At 38.2% G+C, this 24,350-nt stretch overlaps 1 protein-coding gene across 1 annotated transcript in view; it reads left to right on the top strand.

Annotated features, from left to right (window-relative positions):
• Positions 1-24,350, top strand: part of LOC135464536 (uncharacterized) — a 130,988-nt gene that overhangs the window by 21,764 nt on the left and 84,874 nt on the right. Inside the window, 22 exon segments of the mRNA XM_064741960.1 lie at positions 432-467; positions 1,082-1,648; positions 2,372-2,449; positions 3,248-3,814; positions 4,373-4,450; positions 4,760-5,326; positions 5,886-5,963; positions 6,274-6,840; positions 7,399-7,476; positions 7,784-8,350; positions 8,910-8,987; positions 9,298-9,864; positions 10,423-10,500; positions 10,808-11,374; positions 12,012-12,050; positions 13,769-13,789; positions 14,517-15,080; positions 18,443-18,472; positions 18,985-19,551; positions 20,028-20,105; positions 21,757-22,323; positions 23,376-23,477. Coding sequence (XP_064598030.1) covers positions 432-467; positions 1,082-1,648; positions 2,372-2,449; positions 3,248-3,814; positions 4,373-4,450; positions 4,760-5,326; positions 5,886-5,963; positions 6,274-6,840; positions 7,399-7,476; positions 7,784-8,350; positions 8,910-8,987; positions 9,298-9,864; positions 10,423-10,500; positions 10,808-11,374; positions 12,012-12,050; positions 13,769-13,789; positions 14,517-15,080; positions 18,443-18,472; positions 18,985-19,551; positions 20,028-20,105; positions 21,757-22,323; positions 23,376-23,477 — 6,441 coding nt within the window.

The raw sequence follows: 24,350 nt of genomic DNA, 5'->3' as shown, positions 1-24,350 counted from the left end.
TGTAAATAATGTGGCATTTTAAGTTCTACCTAAGTTTGTTTGACAATGATGGCCCACTTCCACAAAGGTGCCACGTGGCACTCTAACCAAGACAACATATTTTACGAGAGTTTCGAGAAATGCGAGATAGGCAGTTTTGTCAAAGTTGCCCCGTAAGGGTAAGAACTGATTCAAAACAGAAATGGAGCGAGAATGGGTATACCGAAAGAGATACTTCTGCCAGTCTTTTAGGGATAGTTTTATCTTTTATTTGCACAATTGTAACCCGGTAGGTGTGTGACAAGACTAATATGTATTTATTTCTACTACTTATTCTAAAGGTATATCCTATGTGGATGCATATTGCAATTAAGAAAATATTATTATTATTATTATTATTATTATTATTATTATTATTATTAGTATTAGTATTATTATTGTTATTATTACAGCTAAACCGCCACCCTTGCTGCCAAAACCTTCTCAAGGTAAGACAATTGCCAAGCACTGAGAACAGGTAAAGGAAACTAAGCCAGCGCTAAGTGAAGATCAATTCCACGTGGAATGTTACAGTGGTCCTTACGTCCCCACTGTCAGGGGAAGCTACTGTCAGTGGACTATTTTGTCCACGAATACCCCCCTCCCTTAAAAAGGTTTTATTTCTAGGATAAGTTAGTGACACGGCACAGTTTAAATGATGGAAGGGAAAATTCTTGTCGGTTAATATGGATTGTGAAGTCTTGGAATAGCATGACTGTTTAGACGGTAGACTTCCCCTTCAATTCCCTGTAACAATGTTGCCTGTTTCCTTTGAAGAACTAGGTGTATGATGAGAGAGCTTGTTATGTACAGAGCTGAGTCTACTCGGCATCTAGTTCCAAAAACCATTTATAAATTCCACGTTTCCTGTACAGCCTTTTACCAGCTGTTTTTTAAGCTGATATCGCTGTTCTTTTCAACAGTATGTGGTAAGGCCTATTACAACTATGTCAACACAGAAGCTGACGTAGTTGTTGTTGACGCTTCCACCAGTGTGACAACTTTCTCTTGAAACCTTTCACTCTAGCTGTGTTTTATCTTTCTTTATCTATCTAACCCGTAGCCTGTGTCGGAGCAGAAGCAGATATCGTTGTTGTTGTTGACGCTTCCACCAGTGTGACAGAGTTCAACTTCCAGCTTCAGCTGGCCTTCCTCATGGATCTCGTCAAAAAAGCCGACGTTCCCAACGGTAATGTCAGATTTGGTGTTTTGACATTCAGCACTGACGTCTACATCCAGTTCCATCTGAACGAGTACAGGACCAGGGATGACTACATCAACGCCATTGCTCAGATTCCTTACAACTACGGAAGCACCAATACTGCTGATGGCATAAAGACTATGAGGACAGAGATGTTTACCAGTAGAACTGGTGACCGACCCGGTATTCAAAACATTGCGGTTGTTCTAACTGACGGTGTGTCCAACATCAACTCTCGCCGTACCATTCCTGAAGCTGACTTAGCCCGCCAGGCAGGCATCACAATATACGCCATCGGTATTGGCATCCAAGATACCCGAGAAATCGACGGAATTGCCAGCAGGCCTTTAGATAAGTACCGATTCAATGTGGACGACTTTGAAGCTCTGCAAAACATCGACAAGTCTCTGTTTAAGTCTCTTTGTGTTGGTAGGTATATCATCAAGGAGTCTATATGGGATGTTTTAAATTATTAATTTATTAGTTATTTTAATTAATTGTAAGGAATTAATTCTTTGACTGCGTTGTTTTTCCTGTTTTGGGGCGTTTTTTTTTTTTTGCTTTGCCCTTTCGTTGGACTGTCTGTATTTCCGTCATAAATACATATTTAGTACATATTTTTCTTTATACCTTGAAATTGTGCTTACCAGTTATTTACGTTTCGATATTTGGGATGCTGCTATCTTGGGGTGTTTTCTACTTAATTTTCTCATATCTGATTTGATTTATACTCCAGAATATTTAACAAAGCAAATAATACAATATTTACAGGCGTCATGCAAGAAGCATAAATTCGCAAGACAATAATAAAGCATATGAAGTTATATCCATTGGCATGAAAACCCCATTTAGTTTGTTTTATCCCAGCTAGATTAATTAAGTAAGCTGGTGATCTCACGAAAGTAATATGTCTTGGGAAGTTGAAACATAACATTTAAGAGATCACTGATTTAATAATTTAATAATACATAGCTGGGGAATGTGGATTATATTCCATGATATGAATGAATGAATGAATGAATGAATGAATAAATATAGCTTAACGCCACATTTGGCAATATGGTCAAGTGTTAATGAGTGTTATGTTAATGGCAACGCTGCATGGACGAATAATATATGTTTCTTTCTTTTATATCGGTGTCTGTTTTTCAGCGGTGACACCTAAACCGACACCAAGGCCGACACCGAAACCAACACCACCTCCCACGACGCCACCTCCTATCTTGAAAGGTACAGTGAATATTTTTTTTTCATTACAATTTAGAGTTTTCTAAGGCATTTTCTCTAAAGAAATGCAATATTTTGTACAGTCCTACGTCTGATAATTGTTTGTGCTTTCTCATGTCTGCTTTCTGTGTTATTTTTTTTATTCTTTTTATGCTTTTGTAGAACACTGGACAGAACAACATGACAGAAGTTTTCCCTTATATGTTAGCTTTATGGATAAAGGATATAAACGGTATTAACCACCAGGCTTTGACAAGTTTCTGATCAACTTTCCCTCATGTAACATGTGGTTTTCAACTGAAGAAACACTGCCTAGAGATATCAATTTAAAAGACAACGGCAAAGTGAGAAAGCAAGAAGTGACTACAGCTGGGAAATTGTCCCACGTAACCCGTGAAATTTGGCCTCATGACAAATTACCTCGTTAGGGCTTTATTTTAGGTCTTCATGTATATGGTTCAAAAGCAGAAATTCCACCCTCTATCGCCACCCCTAAAGCCCAGTTCGCCCTCCTCCAGTCAACTACCACCATGGCTTAAGTAGAATTACGTAAAAATGAATGACAGCTCTGGAAATTCTCAATATATACTGCAGTCATCACCTTTGATTTACACTCGAATTAACAAAATGGATTTAGGCAAATCAAATGTCTTCTGTTTAGGAGCTCCACAATTTACCACTACTTCACGTCCCTCCTCCACACATAATCCAGATATTACTCCAATACGCTTGCGTAATATAAGAGTGCAGACTAATTCCATTGCTTTCAATCTGTAAATGCAACTGGCTTTTTTGTTTTAGAATGTATTGGCACAGAAGCTGACATCGTTGTTGTTGTGGATGCCTCCACCAGTGTGACAGAGTTCAACTTCCAGCTTCAGCTGGCCTTCCTCATGGATCTCATCAAGAAAGCCGATGTTCCTAATGGCTCGGTCAGATTTGGTGTTTTGACATTCAGCACTGACGTCTACATCCAGTTCCATCTGAACGAGTACAGGACCAGGGATGACTACATCAACGCCCTTGCTCAGATTCCTTACAACCATGGCAGTACCAATACTGCTGATGGCTTGAAAGCTATGAGAACACAAATGTTTACAAGACGAAATGGCGATCGACCAAATGTTCAAAACATTGGGGTTGTTCTGACTGACGGTGTGTCCAACATCAACTCTCGCCGTACCATTCCCGAAGCCAATCTAGCACGCCAGGCAGGGGTTACATTGTATGCCATCGGTATTGGCATCCAAGACACCCGAGAAATCGACGGAATTGCCAACAAGCCTCTGGATAGATACCGATTCAATGTGGACGACTTTGAGGCTTTACAGTACATTGACCAGTCGCTTTTTAAATCTCTTTGCGTCGGTACGTTGCAATGCCACCGTCTAAACTTTTGTCGATTATTTGCGTTAGGTTTGAAATTAAAAAAGAATGGTGTTGGAGAGATTGTGTTGCTATAAATGAAACTAAGTGAAATTACCAACAAAATATTTGATAAATATTTGTATACTTTAGAAGACAATGAAACATCCAATTGAAATTTCAATCCCTTGTCAGATCTCGTAGTGTCGTAATGGAAATTGTTTAAAATTTTCTTTTAAACATCGAAGGTGCATTCTGCACGTGTACATCCCTATAATATATCCTTTCATAATCAAAAGTTATTAAAAAGGCTTCTTGTTATCAAAGTGTGTCAGAGAAAATTCTTTTGACAAAGAGAGGGCCAAAGACAAACCTGTTTTGTAAATAGCGATTTTAGTAATAAAGGGAAATTTGTCACCATTTGAGATATTTCCGTGTGTGTGGCTGCTCAAAGCATTGTTGAAATACTGTCTCACTTCAGTTTGATCAGCTCTGCGATGAATTTAAAGTGGCCAGTATTACGTAGTTTTTATAACATCTGGAAATATTTTCATGTTTCAGAAGTGACACCAAAACCGACACCAAGGCCTACGCCGAAACCAACTCCACCGCCCACGACGCCACCTCCTATCTTGAAAGGTGCGGCAGGAAAAATCATCTTTTTCTTACATGATTTTTGCAGGCTTGTTACACGCTTACAAAGACTGTTTTCGATAGAACTAAATGATCCTTTTTTGTTATAAACGTAAGCATATATCGTGCGTTATAAATATTTTTAATGTGTTTCTTTTGTTTAGTTTTAGAACTCAATTGACCATGTCAGGTGAAGAGTTTTGATTTGGAGAATGGGTAACTTATATCAGCTCATTATCCAGATATATTTTGTGTCGCACATATGTAAACAAATACTGTTAAATTGAAAATTTTTTATATGATTGTGTATTGCAGAATGTATTGGCACAGAAGCTGACATCGTTGTTGTTGTGGATGCCTCCACCAGTGTGACAGAGTTCAACTTCCAGCTTCAGCTGGCCTTCCTCATGGATCTCATCAAGAAAGCCGATGTTCCTAATGGCTCGGTCAGATTTGGTGTTTTGACATTCAGCACTGATGTCTACATCCAGTTCCATCTGAACGAGTACAGGACCAGGGATGACTACATCAACGCCCTTGCTCAGATTCCTTACAACCATGGCAGTACCAATACTGCTGATGGCTTGAAGGCTATGAGAACACAAATGTTTACAAGACGAAATGGCGATCGACCAAATGTTCAAAACATTGGGGTTGTTCTGACTGACGGTGTGTCCAACATCAACTCTCGCCGTACCATTCCCGAAGCCAATCTAGCACGCCAGGCAGGGATCACATTGTATGCCATCGGTATTGGCATCCAAGACACCCGAGAAATCGACGGAATTGCCAACAAGCCTCTGGATAGATACCGATTCAATGTGGACGACTTTGAGGCTTTACAGTACATTGACCAGTCGCTTTTTAAATCTCTCTGCGTCGGTAAGTTGCAATGCCACCGTCTAAACTTTTGTCGATTATTTGCGTTAGGTTTGAAATTAAAAAAGAATGGTGTTGGAGAGAATGTGTTGCTATAAATGAAGCTAAGTGAAATTACCAACAAAATGTATGACAAATATTTGTATACTTTAGAAGACAATGAAACATCCAATTGAAATTTCAATCCCTTGTCAGATCTCGTAGTGTTGTAATGGAAGTTGTTTAAAATTTTCTTTTAAACATCGAAGGTGCATTCTGCACGTGTACATCCCTATAATATATCCTTTCATAATCGAAAGTTATTAAAAAGGCTTCTTGTTATCAAAGTGTGTCAGAGAAAATTCTTTTGACAAAGAGAGGGCCAAAGACAAACCTGTTTTGTAAATAGCGGTTTTAGTAATAAAGGGAAAATTTGTCACCATTTGAGATATTTCCGTGTGTGTGGCTGCTCAAAGCATTGTTGAAATACTGTCTCACTTCAGTTTGATCAGCTCTTCGATGAATTTAAAGTGGCCAGTATTACGTAGTTTTTATAACATCTGGAAATATTTTCATGTTTCAGAAGTGACACCAAAACCGACACCAAGGCCTACGCCGAAACCAACTCCACCGCCCACGACGCCACCTCCTATCTTGAAAGGTGCGGCAGGAAAAATCATCTTTTTCTTACATGATTTTTGCAGGCTTGTTACACGCTTACAAAGACTGTTTTCGATAGAACTAAATGATCCTTTTTTGTTATAAACGTAAGCATATATCGTGCGTTATAAATATTTTTCATGTGTTTCTTTTGTTTAGTTTTAGAACTCAATTGACCATGTCAGGTAAAGAGTTTTGATTTGGAGAATGGGTAACTTATATCAGCTCATTATCCAGATATATTTTGTGTCGCACATATGTAAACAAATACTGTTAAATTGAAAATATTTTTTTATGATTGTGTATTGCAGAATGTATTGGCACAGAAGCTGACATCGTTGTTGTTGTGGATGCCTCCACCAGTGTGACAGAGTTCAACTTCCAGCTTCAGCTGGCCTTCCTCATGGATCTCATCAAGAAAGCCGATGTTCCTAATGGCTCGGTCAGATTTGGTGTTTTGACATTCAGCACTGATGTCTACATCCAGTTCCATCTGAACGAGTACAGGACCAGGGATGACTACATCAACGCCCTTGCTCAGATTCCTTACAACCATGGCAGTACCAATACTGCTGATGGCTTGAAGGCTATGAGAACACAAATGTTTACAAGACGAAATGGCGATCGACCAAATGTTCAGAACATTGGGGTTGTTCTGACTGACGGTGTGTCCAACATCAACTCTCGCCGTACCATTCCCGAAGCCAATCTAGCACGCCAGGCAGGGATCACATTGTATGCCATCGGTATTGGCATCCAAGACACCCGAGAAATCGACGGAATTGCCAACAAGCCTCTGGATAGATACCGATTCAATGTGGACGACTTTGAGGCTTTACAGTACATTGACCAGTCGCTTTTTAAATCTCTTTGCGTCGGTACGTTGCAATGCCACCGTCTAAACTTTTGTCGATTATTTGCGTTAGGTTTGAAATTAAAAAAGAATGGTGTTGGAGAGATTGTGTTGCTATAAATGAAACTAAGTGAAATTACCAACAAAATATTTGATAAATATTTGTATAATTTAGAAGACAATGAAACATCCAATTGAAATTTCAATCCTTTGTCAGATCTCGTAGTGTCGTAATGGAAGTTGTTTAAAATTTTCTTTTAAACATCAAAGGTGCATTCTGCACGTGTACATCCCTATAATATATCCTTTCATAATCGAAAGTTATTAAAAAGGCTTCTTGTTATCAAAGTGTGTCAGAGAAAATTCTTTTGGCAAAGAGAGGGCCAAAGACAAACCTGTTTTGTAAATAGCGATTTTAGCAATAAAGGGAAATTTGTCACCATTTGAGATATTTCCGTGTGTGTGGCTGCTCAAAGCATTGTTGAAATACTGTCTCACTTCAGTTTGATCAGCTCTGCGATGAATTTAAAGTGGCCAGTATTACGTAGTTTTTATAACATCTGGAAATATTTTCATGTTTCAGAAGTGACACCAAAACCGACACCAAGGCCTACGCCGAAACCAACTCCACCGCCCACGACGCCACCTCCTGTCTTGAAAGGTGCGGCAGGAAAAATCATCTTTTTCTTACATGATTTTTGCAGGCTTGTTACACGCTTACAAAGACTGTTTTCGATAGAACTAAATGATCCTTTTTTGTTATAAACGTAAGCATATATCGTGCGTTATAAATATTTTTAATGTGTTTCTTTTGTTAGTTTTAGAACTCAATTGACCATGTCAGGTGAAGAGTTTTGATTTGGAGAATGGGTAACTTATATCAGCTCATTATCCAGATATATTTTGTGTCGCACTTATGTAAACAAATACTGTTAAATTGAAAATTTTTATATGTTTGTGTATTGCAGAATGTATTGGCACAGAAGCTGACATCGTTGTTGTTGTGGATGCCTCCACCAGTGTGACAGAGTTCAACTTCCAGCTTCAGCTGGCCTTCCTCATGGATCTCATCAAGAAAGCCGATGTTCCTAATGGCTCGGTCAGATTTGGTGTTTTGACATTCAGCACTGACGTCTACATCCAGTTCCATCTGAACGAGTACAGGACCAGGGATGACTACATCAACGCCCTTGCTCAGATTCCTTACAACCATGGCAGTACCAATACTGCTGATGGCTTGAAGGCTATGAGAACACAAATGTTTACAAGACGAAATGGCGATCGACCAAATGTTCAAAACATTGGGGTTGTTCTGACTGACGGTGTGTCCAACATCAACTCTCGCCGTACCATTCCCGAAGCCAATCTAGCACGCCAGGCAGGGATCACATTGTATGCCATCGGTATTGGCATCCAAGACACCCGAGAAATCGACGGAATTGCCAACAAGCCTCTGGATAGATACCGATTCAATGTGGACGACTTTGAGGCTTTACAGTACATTGACCAGTCGCTTTTTAAATCTCTCTGCGTCGGTAAGTTGCAATGCCACCGTCTAAACTTTTGTCGATTATTTGCGTTAGGTTTGAAATTAAAAAAGAATGGTGTTGGAGAGAATGTGTTGCTATAAATGAAGCTAAGTGAAATTACCAACAAAATGTATGACAAATATTTGTATACTTTAGAAGACAATGAAACATCCAATTGAAATTTCAATCCCTTGTCAGATCTCGTAGTGTTGTAATGGAAGTTGTTTAAAATTTTCTTTTAAACATCGAAGGTGCATTCTGCACGTGTACATCCCTATAATATATCCTTTCATAATCGAAAGTTATTAAAAAGGCTTCTTGTTATCAAAGTGTGTCAGAGAAAATTCTTTTGACAAAGAGAGGGCCAAAGACAAACCTGTTTTGTAAATAGCGGTTTTAGTAATAAAGGGAAAATTTGTCACCATTTGAGATATTTCCGTGTGTGTGGCTGCTCAAAGCATTGTTGAAATACTGTCTCACTTCAGTTTGATCAGCTCTTCGATGAATTTAAAGTGGCCAGTATTACGTAGTTTTTATAACATCTGGAAATATTTTCATGTTTCAGAAGTGACACCAAAACCGACACCAAGGCCTACGCCGAAACCAACTCCACCGCCCACGACGCCACCTCCTATCTTGAAAGGTGCGGCAGGAAAAATCATCTTTTTCTTACATGATTTTTGCAGGCTTGTTACACGCTTACAAAGACTGTTTTCGATAGAACTAAATGATCCTTTTTTGTTATAAACGTAAGCATATATCGTGCGTTATAAATATTTTTCATGTGTTTCTTTTGTTTAGTTTTAGAACTCAATTGACCATGTCAGGTAAAGAGTTTTGATTTGGAGAATGGGTAACTTATATCAGCTCATTATCCAGATATATTTTGTGTCGCACATATGTAAACAAATACTGTTAAATTGAAAATATTTTTTTATGATTGTGTATTGCAGAATGTATTGGCACAGAAGCTGACATCGTTGTTGTTGTGGATGCCTCCACCAGTGTGACAGAGTTCAACTTCCAGCTTCAGCTGGCCTTCCTCATGGATCTCATCAAGAAAGCCGATGTTCCTAATGGCTCGGTCAGATTTGGTGTTTTGACATTCAGCACTGATGTCTACATCCAGTTCCATCTGAACGAGTACAGGACCAGGGATGACTACATCAACGCCCTTGCTCAGATTCCTTACAACCATGGCAGTACCAATACTGCTGATGGCTTGAAGGCTATGAGAACACAAATGTTTACAAGACGAAATGGCGATCGACCAAATGTTCAGAACATTGGGGTTGTTCTGACTGACGGTGTGTCCAACATCAACTCTCGCCGTACCATTCCCGAAGCCAATCTAGCACGCCAGGCAGGGATCACATTGTATGCCATCGGTATTGGCATCCAAGACACCCGAGAAATCGACGGAATTGCCAACAAGCCTCTGGATAGATACCGATTCAATGTGGACGACTTTGAGGCTTTACAGTACATTGACCAGTCGCTTTTTAAATCTCTTTGCGTCGGTACGTTGCAATGCCACCGTCTAAACTTTTGTCGATTATTTGCGTTAGGTTTGAAATTAAAAAAGAATGGTGTTGGAGAGATTGTGTTGCTATAAATGAAACTAAGTGAAATTACCAACAAAATATTTGATAAATATTTGTATAATTTAGAAGACAATGAAACATCCAATTGAAATTTCAATCCTTTGTCAGATCTCGTAGTGTCGTAATGGAAGTTGTTTAAAATTTTCTTTTAAACATCAAAGGTGCATTCTGCACGTGTACATCCCTATAATATATCCTTTCATAATCGAAAGTTATTAAAAAGGCTTCTTGTTATCAAAGTGTGTCAGAGAAAATTCTTTTGGCAAAGAGAGGGCCAAAGACAAACCTGTTTTGTAAATAGCGATTTTAGCAATAAAGGGAAATTTGTCACCATTTGAGATATTTCCGTGTGTGTGGCTGCTCAAAGCATTGTTGAAATACTGTCTCACTTCAGTTTGATCAGCTCTGCGATGAATTTAAAGTGGCCAGTATTACGTAGTTTTTATAACATCTGGAAATATTTTCATGTTTCAGAAGTGACACCAAAACCGACACCAAGGCCTACGCCGAAACCAACTCCACCGCCCACGACGCCACCTCCTGTCTTGAAAGGTGCGGCAGGAAAAATCATCTTTTTCTTACATGATTTTTGCAGGCTTGTTACACGCTTACAAAGACTGTTTTCGATAGAACTAAATGATCCTTTTTTGTTATAAACGTAAGCATATATCGTGCGTTATAAATATTTTTAATGTGTTTCTTTTGTTAGTTTTAGAACTCAATTGACCATGTCAGGTGAAGAGTTTTGATTTGGAGAATGGGTAACTTATATCAGCTCATTATCCAGATATATTTTGTGTCGCACTTATGTAAACAAATACTGTTAAATTGAAAATTTTTATATGTTTGTGTATTGCAGAATGTATTGGCACAGAAGCTGACATCGTTGTTGTTGTGGATGCCTCCACCAGTGTGACAGAGTTCAACTTCCAGCTTCAGCTGGCCTTCCTCATGGATCTCATCAAGAAAGCCGATGTTCCTAATGGCTCGGTCAGATTTGGTGTTTTGACATTCAGCACTGACGTCTACATCCAGTTCCATCTGAACGAGTACAGGACCAGGGATGACTACATCAACGCCCTTGCTCAGATTCCTTACAACCATGGCAGTACCAATACTGCTGATGGCTTGAAGGCTATGAGAACACAAATGTTTACAAGACGAAATGGCGATCGACCAAATGTTCAAAACATTGGGGTTGTTCTGACTGACGGTGTGTCCAACATCAACTCTCGCCGTACCATTCCCGAAGCCAATCTAGCACGCCAGGCAGGGATCACATTGTATGCCATCGGTATTGGCATCCAAGACACCCGAGAAATCGACGGAATTGCCAACAAGCCTCTGGATAGATACCGATTCAATGTGGACGACTTTGAGGCTTTACAGTACATTGACCAGTCGCTTTTTAAATCTCTCTGCGTCGGTAAGTATCTGATTATTTCACCTAGATTACGTTAGAGAAGAATTCTAGTGGAGTAAGACCCGGTGTTTCCAGCGTTGCCTGATTGGAAACCTGAAACCTGAAGTTCAAATGTGGTCTTACATGTGGTCTTACTTATGCAATGACGGTCGGTTTTATGGCTAGAGGAAACCTGAGTACACGGGAGAAACTATCAGGTTTGGCAAATCCTTCGCAGCATTTAGGTGGTAGATGAGTTTTGCTGCGGGTCTGCCTGCCACCTGTGGATGGTCGTGTGCTCTGCCCGGTTTCCTGCCACCATTATGCTGGCCGTCGTCGCATAATTGTAGTATTATTGAGTACGGCGTAAAACACCGATCAAATAAATTAATAAGTTCTGCTGGGCATACGGTCACGTGAGCGTCGTCGACGAAAAAAACGAGAAGATATTTTCTTTGATTTTTCTGTGCTTACATTTTTATTGACCCTACAGAAGTTAAACCAAAATCAGTATTGTTATGATAGTATTAATATCAGGTGGAACTAAGCGGGGAAGAGGTAAGTACTTGATCCAGCAGCAGTTGAAGTGAACTGGGGCTGAACTATGTTGCGCTTTCACATTTTCCTTGTACTGAATTAATCTTGTTTCAATCATTTTCAGAGGTAACTCCCAAGCCAACGCCTCCCCCAACAACAACGAGTACGTATCGATGAGAATTGGTTTTTATAGCAATGGACAGGATGCGTAAAATACTTTTTACAGCGCATGCTCCGCTTTACACGCTCACTTTACATGCAAAGCAAGCGTGGAGAGCGGTGCATTTGCTGTATATGGTGTGGTTATGTAGCGAAAATTAATCTAATTATCTTAGTAATTTTAACGTCTTAATGCACAGAATAAGAAGTGGATCAGAGTTAACTAAATGACATCATACTTGAAGTAAATTTAAATCGAAATGCAGTCCTATTCATATTTTCGGTATTCTTACAGTGTTTTTATGTGTGTTACTGTGATATACTTGACTGCTATTGCACAACGGGGATTAAACCGTCCGTGTGTCAGGCGATCCTTCCATTTTTTATTGATGTAAATTAAAGTGAAAATATTCGTTTAACTTGTAAACTGGTATTCACGCCTTCAGTCTCACAACAAATGTACTGTGTATATATGTCTATGTAGAGATACTTAAACGATGCTGTGTTTCATTTAATAAGTTTGTTTTTCAGGAATATTTTTCACATTGCACATATGTGAGTGCGGTTATATATGTGTGTTGACTATTTTATATATGTGTACATGTATACATAAGGGCACATAGATTTTAATACCTTTCGCCACAGTTTATTTTGCTTATATTGAACAGGTTCAAGAAATATAAGGTTACATGGGCAAAAATTAATTCCAAGAAAAAATTACAAAAATTACAGATTATAGCGCGCTAAAGCAGCGTAATGACCCAGGGGCCTCTCACCAATGCGGTCGCTGTGAGTTCAAGTCCAGCTCATGCTGGCTTCCTCTCCGGCCGTACGTGGGAAGGTCTGCCAACAACCCGTGGATGGTCGTGGGTTTCCCCCGGGCTGTGCCCGGTTTTCTCCCACCATAAGGCTGGCCGCTGTCGTGTCAGTGAAGTATTCTTGAGTACGGCGTAAAACACCAATCCAATAAATAAATAAATAAATATAGTTTTCTTAAAATTAAGAATAAATGTTTAACAAATCTCGGATTAAAACTTTCTCTGATACCAGTATCTCATTTTTCTGTTATTTTGCCCTTGTGAATTTCCAATAAAACTGTTTAATATTCCAGCTAAAAATGATTAAATCCCAGCTAAAATTCCTGCTTAAAAATGTTGTTCAAATTCCATGTGTTTTCTCAAAATCAAACTGAAAATATTCCAGCTCAGAAGTTTCAAATATTTAAGTCCTCATGAACTTACGAGTCTCATATAGGTATTTATTACAGGGGAAAATTGGCGTCATTCAACAACGAGAAAACGCATGAAAAACGTTGCTAACTCACAATAACGGTTAACAATAATTACCATGGAGATTATTGTCTCACCACTAACCAAGATATCAACAGCGTTCTGTTGTTTTTTTTTCTGATTACGTAATTAACAGTGTTGTTCATGTGGAACTAACATCAAATTGTTATAACAATTGACGTAGAAACACCTTAACAAGTTTTAATACTACAAGGGGGAATAGATTTTGTGTAATATTTAAATTCAGTTTTATGAAGACATATTTTTGCATACCGTAAACAGTGGAGTGTATTTTTTTAAAATTTGGAACAAAGTATGTTTTACCTACTTCCATGCACTCGTATCGGCTACTGTGTTTTTAAATTTCTACCGGTATTCTGTTATTTGAACGTTTTCATGAAGAATATCTTCTTTAAATTTTATTCCAAATCAGGATCCCGGCCAGGTGGGAAAGGTAAGACAATAGGTTAACCGGGGTGAATATACCGTGGACTTTAGCATGCGTAGAAAAAAATGATCAAACACTTAAATGGGATTTTCAAAGATATCCAGTTTTCCAAATTATTCATTATACCAAGATTATATGTTTAACTAGGGTTTTCACAAAAATTTATTGTATTCCTGACTATTTTTGTGTGATTTTTTAAAACCATACATGCTTGAACAAGATAAAAAGCAAATAAATTTCACTTTCATTTTTGTGGGGATTCCTACTGGATATACTCGATTATTTTAGAATGCACGACTGCTGTTTATACGACTGAGGCCATTTATTCTCATGAAGTATTCATGTATATTTTATAGTGGTTATATTTAAATGAATCACCTCAAGTTTTTTTCGGAAATCTATAAACTATTTTTATTTCATTTTTGTCTGAATGGAAAACATTTCAATTAGCATATCCTATTTGGTCTTAAAAGAATTTACTGCTTGTCTTTTTGAAAAGCACTCTGGTGAGAAATAGTCTGCCATGTTTTAAGACGATCTCTTTATTTTCTTTAAAATAAATTTTCATAGGCGTCATCAATTTTTTTATTATTTTCATATGCAATATGCTCGGTTTTATGATTGGCTCTTTGAAGAAATGTCCGACTTAGAACGAATGTATAATGCAGAGAGAAAGTGGATTTCTGCTTGAATGTTAATATCGATTACACCATTAAACCTGTGCTGTTAATAGAGTGCGGTTCCAGAGCGGATATTGTCATTGTTCTGGATGCATCCACCAGCGTCACAGAGTTCAACTTCCAGCTCCAACTCGCCTTTGTTCAGGACTTGGTCAAAAACTCCGACATCGACAGCGGTAACGTCCGTATTGGGATTCTCACCTATAGCACGGATGTCTACATCCAGTTTCACATGAACCAGTACAGAACTAAAAGCGAGCTCATCACGGCCGTAGGAAACATCCCATACAACTACGGCAGTACCAACACGGCCGACGCTCTGAAGACCATGAGAACTGAAATGTTCACGAGGCAAAATGGTGATCGGCCAGACGTGGAGAATATTGGTATAGTCATGACTGACGGTGTGTCCAATATCAACTCACGAAGGACGATCCCCGAAGGCGGCTTGGCGAGAGACGCCGGTATTAAAATGTACGCCATTGGTATTGGCATCACTGACACACGAGAGTTGGACGGCATCGCCTCCCGGCCACTTGATGATCATCGGTTCAAAGTGGATGACTTTGAAGCGCTGCAGAACATAGACAAAAAGTTGTATTTGTCCCTCTGCGTGGGTATGTCTGATTTACTGTTATAATACAACGGCAAATTTGTGTCGGAGAAAGCGATTTTTGATAAAAGGATAAAATTAGCCAGTATTCTTTTGTCTTCTCGACTCGTCGTTTAGGCTTTATTTTCGATGTGTCAGGTTAGAGCCGAATTCTCTTGGCGTTTTCTTGGTGTAAAAATCGTCAGAAGAAGTTTAATAATGATCTAAACACACTTCACTGTCGTGTGAACTTCGTAGGTTGTTTTGATTAAACTTCTCTCTTAGTCATCAAAATGATTTGGTATTCAGGGAAAACCATTCAGACTCACTTGGTCAATATTGTTACAAGAAATAGCCGAACGATTCCTAAGTATTCCTAAATACTGTGCCTAAACTTCAGTCTGTTAATTGTATTTTCAATCTGAGCATACACAAGATGAATGTAGTGTGGAAAAATTTCCCTAAGGTTTACCAATATAATGACGTTTACGTGTGGTTAATTTAAATGAGAATTCCATTACCTAGTTTGTTATGTAATCAGAAACGTTAGTAAGCCCGCCAACATCCCGCTTTTTCCTCTATACAACGCTTTTCTACATTTCCTTTCCCATAGTTTAAGTAGATACCCTCTTCCCCGAAACCTTAATTAACGACCTGGCTTTGCTCAACATTTGCTCAACATTTTTTTTATTACGTTTTATTATATTTTTTGTTATTATTTGATTACTTTAATTTTCAATTCATTTGACTTTTAAACATGATACAGGTTCATTACATGAATATTTGTGAGGTTTCAAATTGATAGCAAAAATGTGGTTAAACATTTTTTAATACCCTGCAGGTTTTTAATTTGGCATGAACCAAAACAGAAATTGCAGGTTTTATCTAATCACGCAAATATTGGAAATATTCAGTTTTTAACTTTTCTCTTTATTTCAAGTTTATTTTTTTTTTATACTTCTAGAAGTTTGTATCGTCCAAACCATTTTAGCAATTCTGTAAATACATTAGAATGACTTATGCAACTTTACAGATTATATGCTGCATTACATATCATGAATTTCAGTACATGCTGTTCACTACATGTCCTATCAATCATCATATTCCACAGCATTACATTATTTATTATAAATTACCTTACATGTCATAGGCTGCATTACATATCAGTCATTTTTGCTTTGCATACCTTCAATTGCATTACTTATCATTCAATGCATTACTTATCTTCCATTACATTACTTATCATCAATTACATTACTTATCATCCATTGCACCACTTATCTTCCATTGCGTTACTTATCATCCATTACCCTGCATATCCATTACATTACTTATCATCAATTACATTACTTATCTTCCATTACACTGCTTATCCACTACATTACTTATCACCCATTGCATTGATTATCATCCATTGCATTATTTATCTCACATGTGTTGTGAGCAGCTTGTTGTTAAGTTGCACACCTTAACAGCTGCTCAATGCATAGATGCAAGCCCTGTGTATGTGTATGTGACCTACACATTGTCAAGCTGTATACCCTGTCCTGTACTGAGCTACAAGGGCCATACCTGCATTCCCATGCCAGATGTGTGACGTACTCCCTGTTTATTTGCATATATGTTTAGCTGCTCAATGCATAGATGCAAGCCCTGTCCTGATTTTTGAGGTACACCTTTTTTTATTTGCAATGCTTACCACCTTACATGTGTGGGCTCATCTATCCTTAGTTGCAATACCATCCTTTACCCCAGGATTTCCTCATGTTACAATACAAACCTTGTAGTTGCACGTTTACCGGTATATTTGAATTAGATGTACCTCATGTACACCTATGTGCTCATGCTTTGGTGTTATTTTGAGAGACTTTGATCATGTCAATAGTGCGATACTTGAAGGAATGTTGATTTTTTAATCGCATGATTAATACAAAGCCATGGGGTCGACACAATATTGAGAATTGTTTATTGGTAACGATCTTACCAAATTAGAAACTGTCATGGAAGGACATTAAAGTTATATTGCAACATGTCACGGCGTTTGATTTTTGTCACATGCTGAATAAACATGGTGAATATTTGTCTTGAACTGATTGTTTGATATATCATGATGGATTTCTTTGAACTGATTGTTTGATATATCATGATGGATTTTCTTGAACTGATTGTTTGATATATCATGATGGATTTCTTTGAACTGATATTCAAGTAATACTTTACATCGTGGTCATGTGAATTTATTTTGAATTTTCCAGAGTTTGTGACATTTGAGAAACTCTAATTTGGTTATGTCTGGTGGGGTAAGCGCTGTACTCTGTGAACTTAATGATCTGTATGTTTAAATCGTTGTAAAGTTTCTTCTTCTGAAGCGTTTTCCTGAGTGTTCGCTCAACACAAGCTATTCTCCTCTTATGTTAAACCTTAAACAGTTCTCTGTGAGGGGAATTGTTGTCACATTTTCGTCTCTTTTTTCATTTTAGCATTGATCTGTTTGTTATGCTACTGTTATCTTCTATTTCTGTTCTATTTCTATTCTATTTCTATTACAATACATTGTGTTAACAGGAGAAACTGTTTTCTACAAGATTCATCGTTTGTCTGTTCTCCTCTTGTAGATCGGATATTTAGAGGCAATCTCATACTGTTTTGACTATGACAACAAGGATCCAAACAACAGTCAGTCAATATACAGAAAATATAGCGTTGTCAGCGTTCATTGTCATGAATTAACATTTAAATTACGTATTCATCATGTATTTTAATATACATGAACTAAATTCCATTTTTTCCTGTGTAGTGTTTAGGAAGGATTTCTTTTTTTTCTTGACAAAGTTGAGCACTGTCTTTTTATATACAGTTTGGAGAACGTTTTAAAGTATACAGAGAAAACATCTCTTGAAATTATTATTCTGTCTGTGACGCATACTTTGTGATTCAATGATGAGGTGGCCATGATCTAAAAAACTGATGAAAATGTCATATTTTTACTGGGTAAACATGTTACAATAACACCTGTTATAGCTCGCGTATAAAACAGGACGTTTTAAATATTTATACAGTCTCGTGTTATGCATGATTTTCGTCCCTTTACGTAATTTCTTCATTGTAGATAAAAGCACATCAAACGTATTTTATGGTTTTGTCTTATGTAATGTTCTTTATTTTCTGTTTGTGTAAAAATGTTTCACATATGTGAAAATGACACAACCTACTTAACGTTTCTGTGTTAATGTATCATGCAATGTTCATTTTTGACGTCTTGTGTATTTTTCATATGTTTATATGTTCAGAATCTGTTGTTAATGAATATTCATATATTCAGTATCTGTTGTTAATGAATATTTATATATTCAGCATTTGTTTTAATGAAATGTCCATGTGTTTCAGTGGCGACGGTACCACCTCCTCCAGTTCAATGTGAGTGTGAAACAAACATAAAATTACTCTCAAGGATGAAATATATTGCATAGCTTAAAATGATATAATGTGAAAAGCTTCTAAATACCGTACAGAACGTGCATTGAGAGATCCATCAAAAGATTTTCAGTCAGACGTCTTCTCCCTACCAACTGCTTATGGGGTAAAACTGCGCTCTGTGGACACCATAGACTGGTGTCTTGTCTATTCATTACCTGTGTTCCATGATAAACATTGCCAAATCCGGTATGTGGCTACTGGCTCGCCATAAAAAACTTTCAGCCTCCATCAACCTACACCAGGCCATATTTTCTGGGCATTTACTTGGTGTCAGTATTGGCATTATGTTTGATTCACAATAATCAAATAAACATAAAAAAACTCAGCGTTATGAAATCAAAAAGTGGAAATGTACTGACGTAGTTGTTGTTGATGCTTCCACCAGTGTGACAACTTACTAATGAAAACTTTCACTCTATCTGTGTTTTATCTTTCTTTATCTTAACCCGTAGCCTGTGTCGGGGCAGAAGCTGACATCGTTGTTGTTGTTGACGCCTCCACCAGTGTGACAGAGTTCAACTTCCAGCTTCAGTTGGCCTTCCTCATGGATCTCGTCAAAAAAGCCGACGTTCCCAACGGTAATGTCAGATTTGGTGTTTTGACATTCAGCACTGAAGTCTACATCCAGTTCCATCTGAACGAGTACAGGACCAGGGATGACTACATCAACGCCATTGCTCAGATTCCGTACAACTACGGAAGCACCAATACCGCTGATGGTATTAAAACCATGAGGACAGAGATGTTTACAAGGCGAAATGGAGACAGACCAAATGTTCAGAACATTGGGGTTGTTCTGACTGACGGTGTGTCCAACATCAACTCTCGCCGTACCATTCCTGAAGCTGACTTAGCCCGACAGGCAGGTATCACAGTGTATGCTATCGGTATTGGCATCCAAGATACCCGAGAAATCGACGGAATTGCCAACAAGCCTTTGGATAAGTACCGATTCAATGTGGACGACTTTGAAGCTCTACAAAACATTGACAAGTCGCTCTTCAAGTCTCTGTGTATTGGTGAGTGCTGTTTGTGCTTGATACAAGCTGATCAACTCGCCCACTGTTTCGTAATATACTTCACCCTTTTATGAATCGATTTCTGTATTAATAACTTGTCATGTATACGTAGTTTACCCAGGACGCTACGGTTGTTTATACTCATCAAACTGCCCACCATTGTACCAGTGTAAAGTTCTTCTGTATGGTGGTCAACGGTCACCAAGTCACTAAATAAATAAGACCAAGGTCTGAAATGAGCAGTGATATTTTATATAAATGAAAATTTAGCCGTGCATAACTTGTCATTGCAAATGAAAAAGTCAATGGTTATGGTGAATTGATGGGTCTATGAGGCTGGATTTCACCGGTTACTTGTGACAATTTACCAACTGTTAACCACCGTCGTCGCTACTCTGATTTTACGCAATATTTTGTAGCCTTTTATATTACATGTGATAAATATTCATTGCTATTACACATTTTTTCATTGGCAGAGGTGACGACCCCTAAACCCAGGCCGACCACCCCGAAACCGACACCGCCACCGACACCGCCACCATCACCTCAGCTGTGTAAGGATCTAGACCTATATTAAAGCCCTAACCTACAATTTGTATTGAAATCTGACCTAGAATTTGTATTAAAATTCTTACCTAGAATTTATATTAAAATCCTGACATAGATTTCATGTTAAAATCCTGCCCTAGAACTTGTATTAAAATCCTGACCTAGTTTGTTTTATGTTAAAATTCTGCCGTAGAATTTGTATTAAAATCCTTAACTAGAATTAATATTAAAATCCTGCCACAGATTTCATGTTAAAATCCTGCTCTAGAACTTGTATTAAAATCCTGACCTAGTTTGTTTTATATTAAAAATCTGCCGTAGAACTTGTATTAAAATCCTGACCTAGAATTTATATTAAAATCCTGCCACAGATTTTATGTTAAAATCCTGCCCCTAGAACTTGTATAAAAATCCTGACCTAGTTTGTTTTATGTTAAAATTCTGCCGTAGAATTTGTATTAAAATCCTGACCTAGAATTTATATTAAAATCCTGACCTAGTTTATTTTGTGTAGAATTTATATTAAAATCCTGACCTACAGTTCCCTCCAGCTCTCACTGTTCGTGTTGACAGCACGTTGTCCACAGCGCACGTAAAGCAACAGTTTCGCTGCTTTGTTTGAGGACATCTTGTCTTCCACCAGAGTTGAGTGCACATATCTTCCACCTTTTTGTCCAGTCACGAATTGGCTGAAAACCTGTCCGAGTTACGTTAACTCAGTTATTCATTGATTCAGTCCCAATTTACAACTATCCGCCAACGGTTCAGTGAAATATTCTAGAATATGACGGTACACAGGAATAAAATAAAAACAGAAGTTAAAACTTGAGTGAAATAAAGACTAGAAGGCCTGATTGACACTTTGTCCATTACAATTGTCTTGGTGTAGCCACTGGCAAGTATTCATAGTAACATAGTGCCTTGCCTGGTGTCTTCGATATGGCGATCGAGTGAGGCAGCACTGTTGATAATGTAACCTTATTTGTGGCAAGGAGACGCAATTGTGATGTAACCAAGAATAAAATCAAAGTAACGACATTAAATCCTAGTTGTCACAAATAAATCTTGAAGGTATGAATGAATGTGGCTTTTAAAAATTCGACAGAAAATCAGCCATATTGTAGCGATCCTGGTGGTGTATTTAAACTACATGCGAATTCAGGTTTATTTAGATAATTTTACTTGGGATTTTTCAGGAAGTTATAATGTACTTTGAAATCAATTCGTACGGCTGTAACAACCTTGGAAGTAATTAACATGCCCGGATGGTTTGTTTTTGTACAAATATTTATAAACTGCAGTCTAAAGTCCATAACTGATATGTTAATAGCAGGATTACTCAGACGAGATGCCACATCTTGTGTATTAGATAAGTTTATATCTAATTCCAAGCACTTTTATTTATTCCATGATAAGCTAACCTCTTGTAGTAAATGAAAAAAACTCATGTCTCATGCTTTATAGCCAGCAATACACTACGCATAGAACAATTTTCAAACCTCCAAGTAAACAGAATGGGAATTCCATACTCTAGAGGGGTTATAACAGACTGATTTTGCCACCTAAAGCACACAGCACACTTATCCAGTTCAAACTTGGAACAAATATATTTGGTACCATCATTCTTGTGGTAATTAACTTTTATACCTTTTGTAGCCTGTGTCGGAGCGGAGGCAGACATTGTTGTTGTTGTTGACGCCTCTACCAGTGTGACAGAGTTCAACTTCCAACTTCAGTTGGCCTTCCTCATGGATCTTATCAAGAAAGCCGACATTCCCAACGGTAATGTCAGATTTGGTGTTTTGACATTCAGCACTGACGTCTACATCCAGTTCCACATGAATGAATACTCGACCAGAGACGACTACATCAACGCCCTTGCTCAGATTCCTTACAATTACGGAAGCACAAATACCGCTGATGGTATTAAAACCATGAGGACAGAGATGTTTACGAGGCGAAATGGAGACCGACCAAATGTCCAGAACATTGGGGTTGTTCTGACTGATGGTGTGTCCAACATCAACTCTCGCCGTACTATTCCTGAAGCTGACCTAGCCCGCCAGGCCGGGATCACATTGTATGCCATCGGTATTGGCATCCAAGATACCCGAGAAATCGACGGAATTGCCAGCAGGCCTTTGGATAAGTACCGATTCAATGTGGACGACTTTGAAGCTCTGCAAAACATTGACCAGTCTCTGTTCAAATCACTTTGCATTGGTAAGTAAAAAGTGTTCGTTTATATGAAAGTATTTATTTCCTTTTGGTTATTGAAGGTGTTCATTCGTTAATGGTTTGTTTAGGTTTTGGAAAAATAGCAATGACGATTGAAGAATTAATAAAAGGTGTGATAGGAAGGCACTCTAACCCTTTCATTAAAATGTGACATGTTTAAACACATTGATTGTTTAACTCGTATATTCTGAAATGAAACTGCTTTCATTAAATTACCAGGTGACTGCTGTACATACATGTATGTAGTGTCGTTAAGAGCAAACTAAATCATGGTTTCAGGACGAGTTTTTTTGTACACCGAGTTTGAATAAAGTCAAATCTTTTTATACAGGCTTTAACAATCCCGTCAATAATATAATTTGCAGCTTGCATACGCTGTCAAGGAATAGTAACACTATGATAGAGAAGTACGATATGATCATAGTCACTCGTAACGACGGCTCCATTACGATGTTGTCTCTGTTTAGTACTAATGGTCCCATGTTTGATTATTTCAAAAGGAGTTTGAGACCATTCTACTATAATTGCTAAGATTGTTGAAGGGTTAACCATCCTGCCTTAAATGCGGGAACAGGACGGGATATGTCCTTTTTAGATATTTAGGCAATTTAGATATTCCTTGATCTGAAGTAAGGGGTGTATGGTCTGCTTGACGCCTGACGGTCTGCTTCTAGGAGAGGTGGTCGTTTTGAATGTTGAAAATGTCAGTGTCAAAGTTAAGCCCTTAGGAGACTTTCCTGGTGGTCCAGAGTGGTTGTTTTGAATGTTGAAAATGTCAATATCAAAGTTAAGCCCTTAGGAAACTTTCTTGGCGGTTCAAAGTGGTCGTTTTGAATGTTGAAAATATCAGTATCAAAGTTAAGCCCTTAGGAGACTTTCCTCGCGGTTCAAAGTGGTCGTTTTGAATGTTGAAAATGTCAATATCAAAGTTAAGCCCTTAGGAGACTTTCCTGGTGGTTTAAAGCAATAGTGACAAGAAGTTTTATTCTTCATGCTTCTATTAAGCCAATGTCATGTTTCTGTTGCTTTTGTTACAGAGATTGAAACAACGACGACAACAACAACGACTACAACTACAACCACCACCACAACCACCACCACGACAACAACAACAACTCCTCCGCCAACACCTCTTCTAGGTAGTCAATTCATCAGTGTGAACGTCAAATAAATACATATGTTTACCCCAAAAAGATTTCAAATCCAGGCGGCATACGACCTGGGTTCAGTCCGAGTCCCGGGCATGGAATATTCAAGGTTCCCTTTTTTCTTTTGTTGACGAGGCTTTGGTAACAGCCTGGGATATACGGTACTCTTGTGTGTGATCTTGCAGGGTTTTCGGTGGCGACCACCCGGCTTCCGCATACATGCTGTACGAGGTCCTTGGTTTACTCCACTGTCCTGCACCCATGAAAATGTCTTCTGGGTGGCGTTGAAGCGATAGAGAATCGACGCTGATTGGCTCATTGGGTGTCCTGGGTTAAATCGTGTGGCTTTAGTGATACTTGAATAAATGTACCATACCTAAAATTCAGTTTAGGCAAGGCATAGCCTGGACTTGCCTGTCTCTCACACCATTAACTCAGCATCGAGTCTGTATACCTGTAAGCAATAATCGTAACAAAATTCAGATCGGGTCATCAATTAAAAGTGGGTTGCAAGACCTGGTTAGACGACGGCTACAAGATCAATTAAGGTTCATAGTGCACAATAATGAAGGACTGAAATGGAGATGACGTGACATGGACATTTACTGTAATATAAAACCCCAAGTAGGACTACAAGATTTTATGTAAATCTGGTCTGATTATGGTGTCAGCATACCAGATAGCGCAACTGAGATACATATTTTATTATTGGCAATTTACATACTAGCATGGTAGATGGTTTGAATATTGGTTCACTCAGTCGCCTAGAATATACCTTGCGTGTTTCCAGTATCATTGAAAACTGTTGTCTGGTTCTCTTTACATGGTCCTGTCCTAATTTCGTACTTCATAAACAAACGTTTG

This window comes from Liolophura sinensis, chromosome 4 (assembly GCF_032854445.1).
Source record: "Liolophura sinensis isolate JHLJ2023 chromosome 4, CUHK_Ljap_v2, whole genome shotgun sequence".
NCBI lineage: Eukaryota > Metazoa > Mollusca > Polyplacophora > Chitonida > Chitonidae > Liolophura > Liolophura sinensis.
The sequence above is the reverse complement of the archived record's forward strand: the minus strand, read 5'-3'. Positions and strand labels throughout refer to the sequence as shown.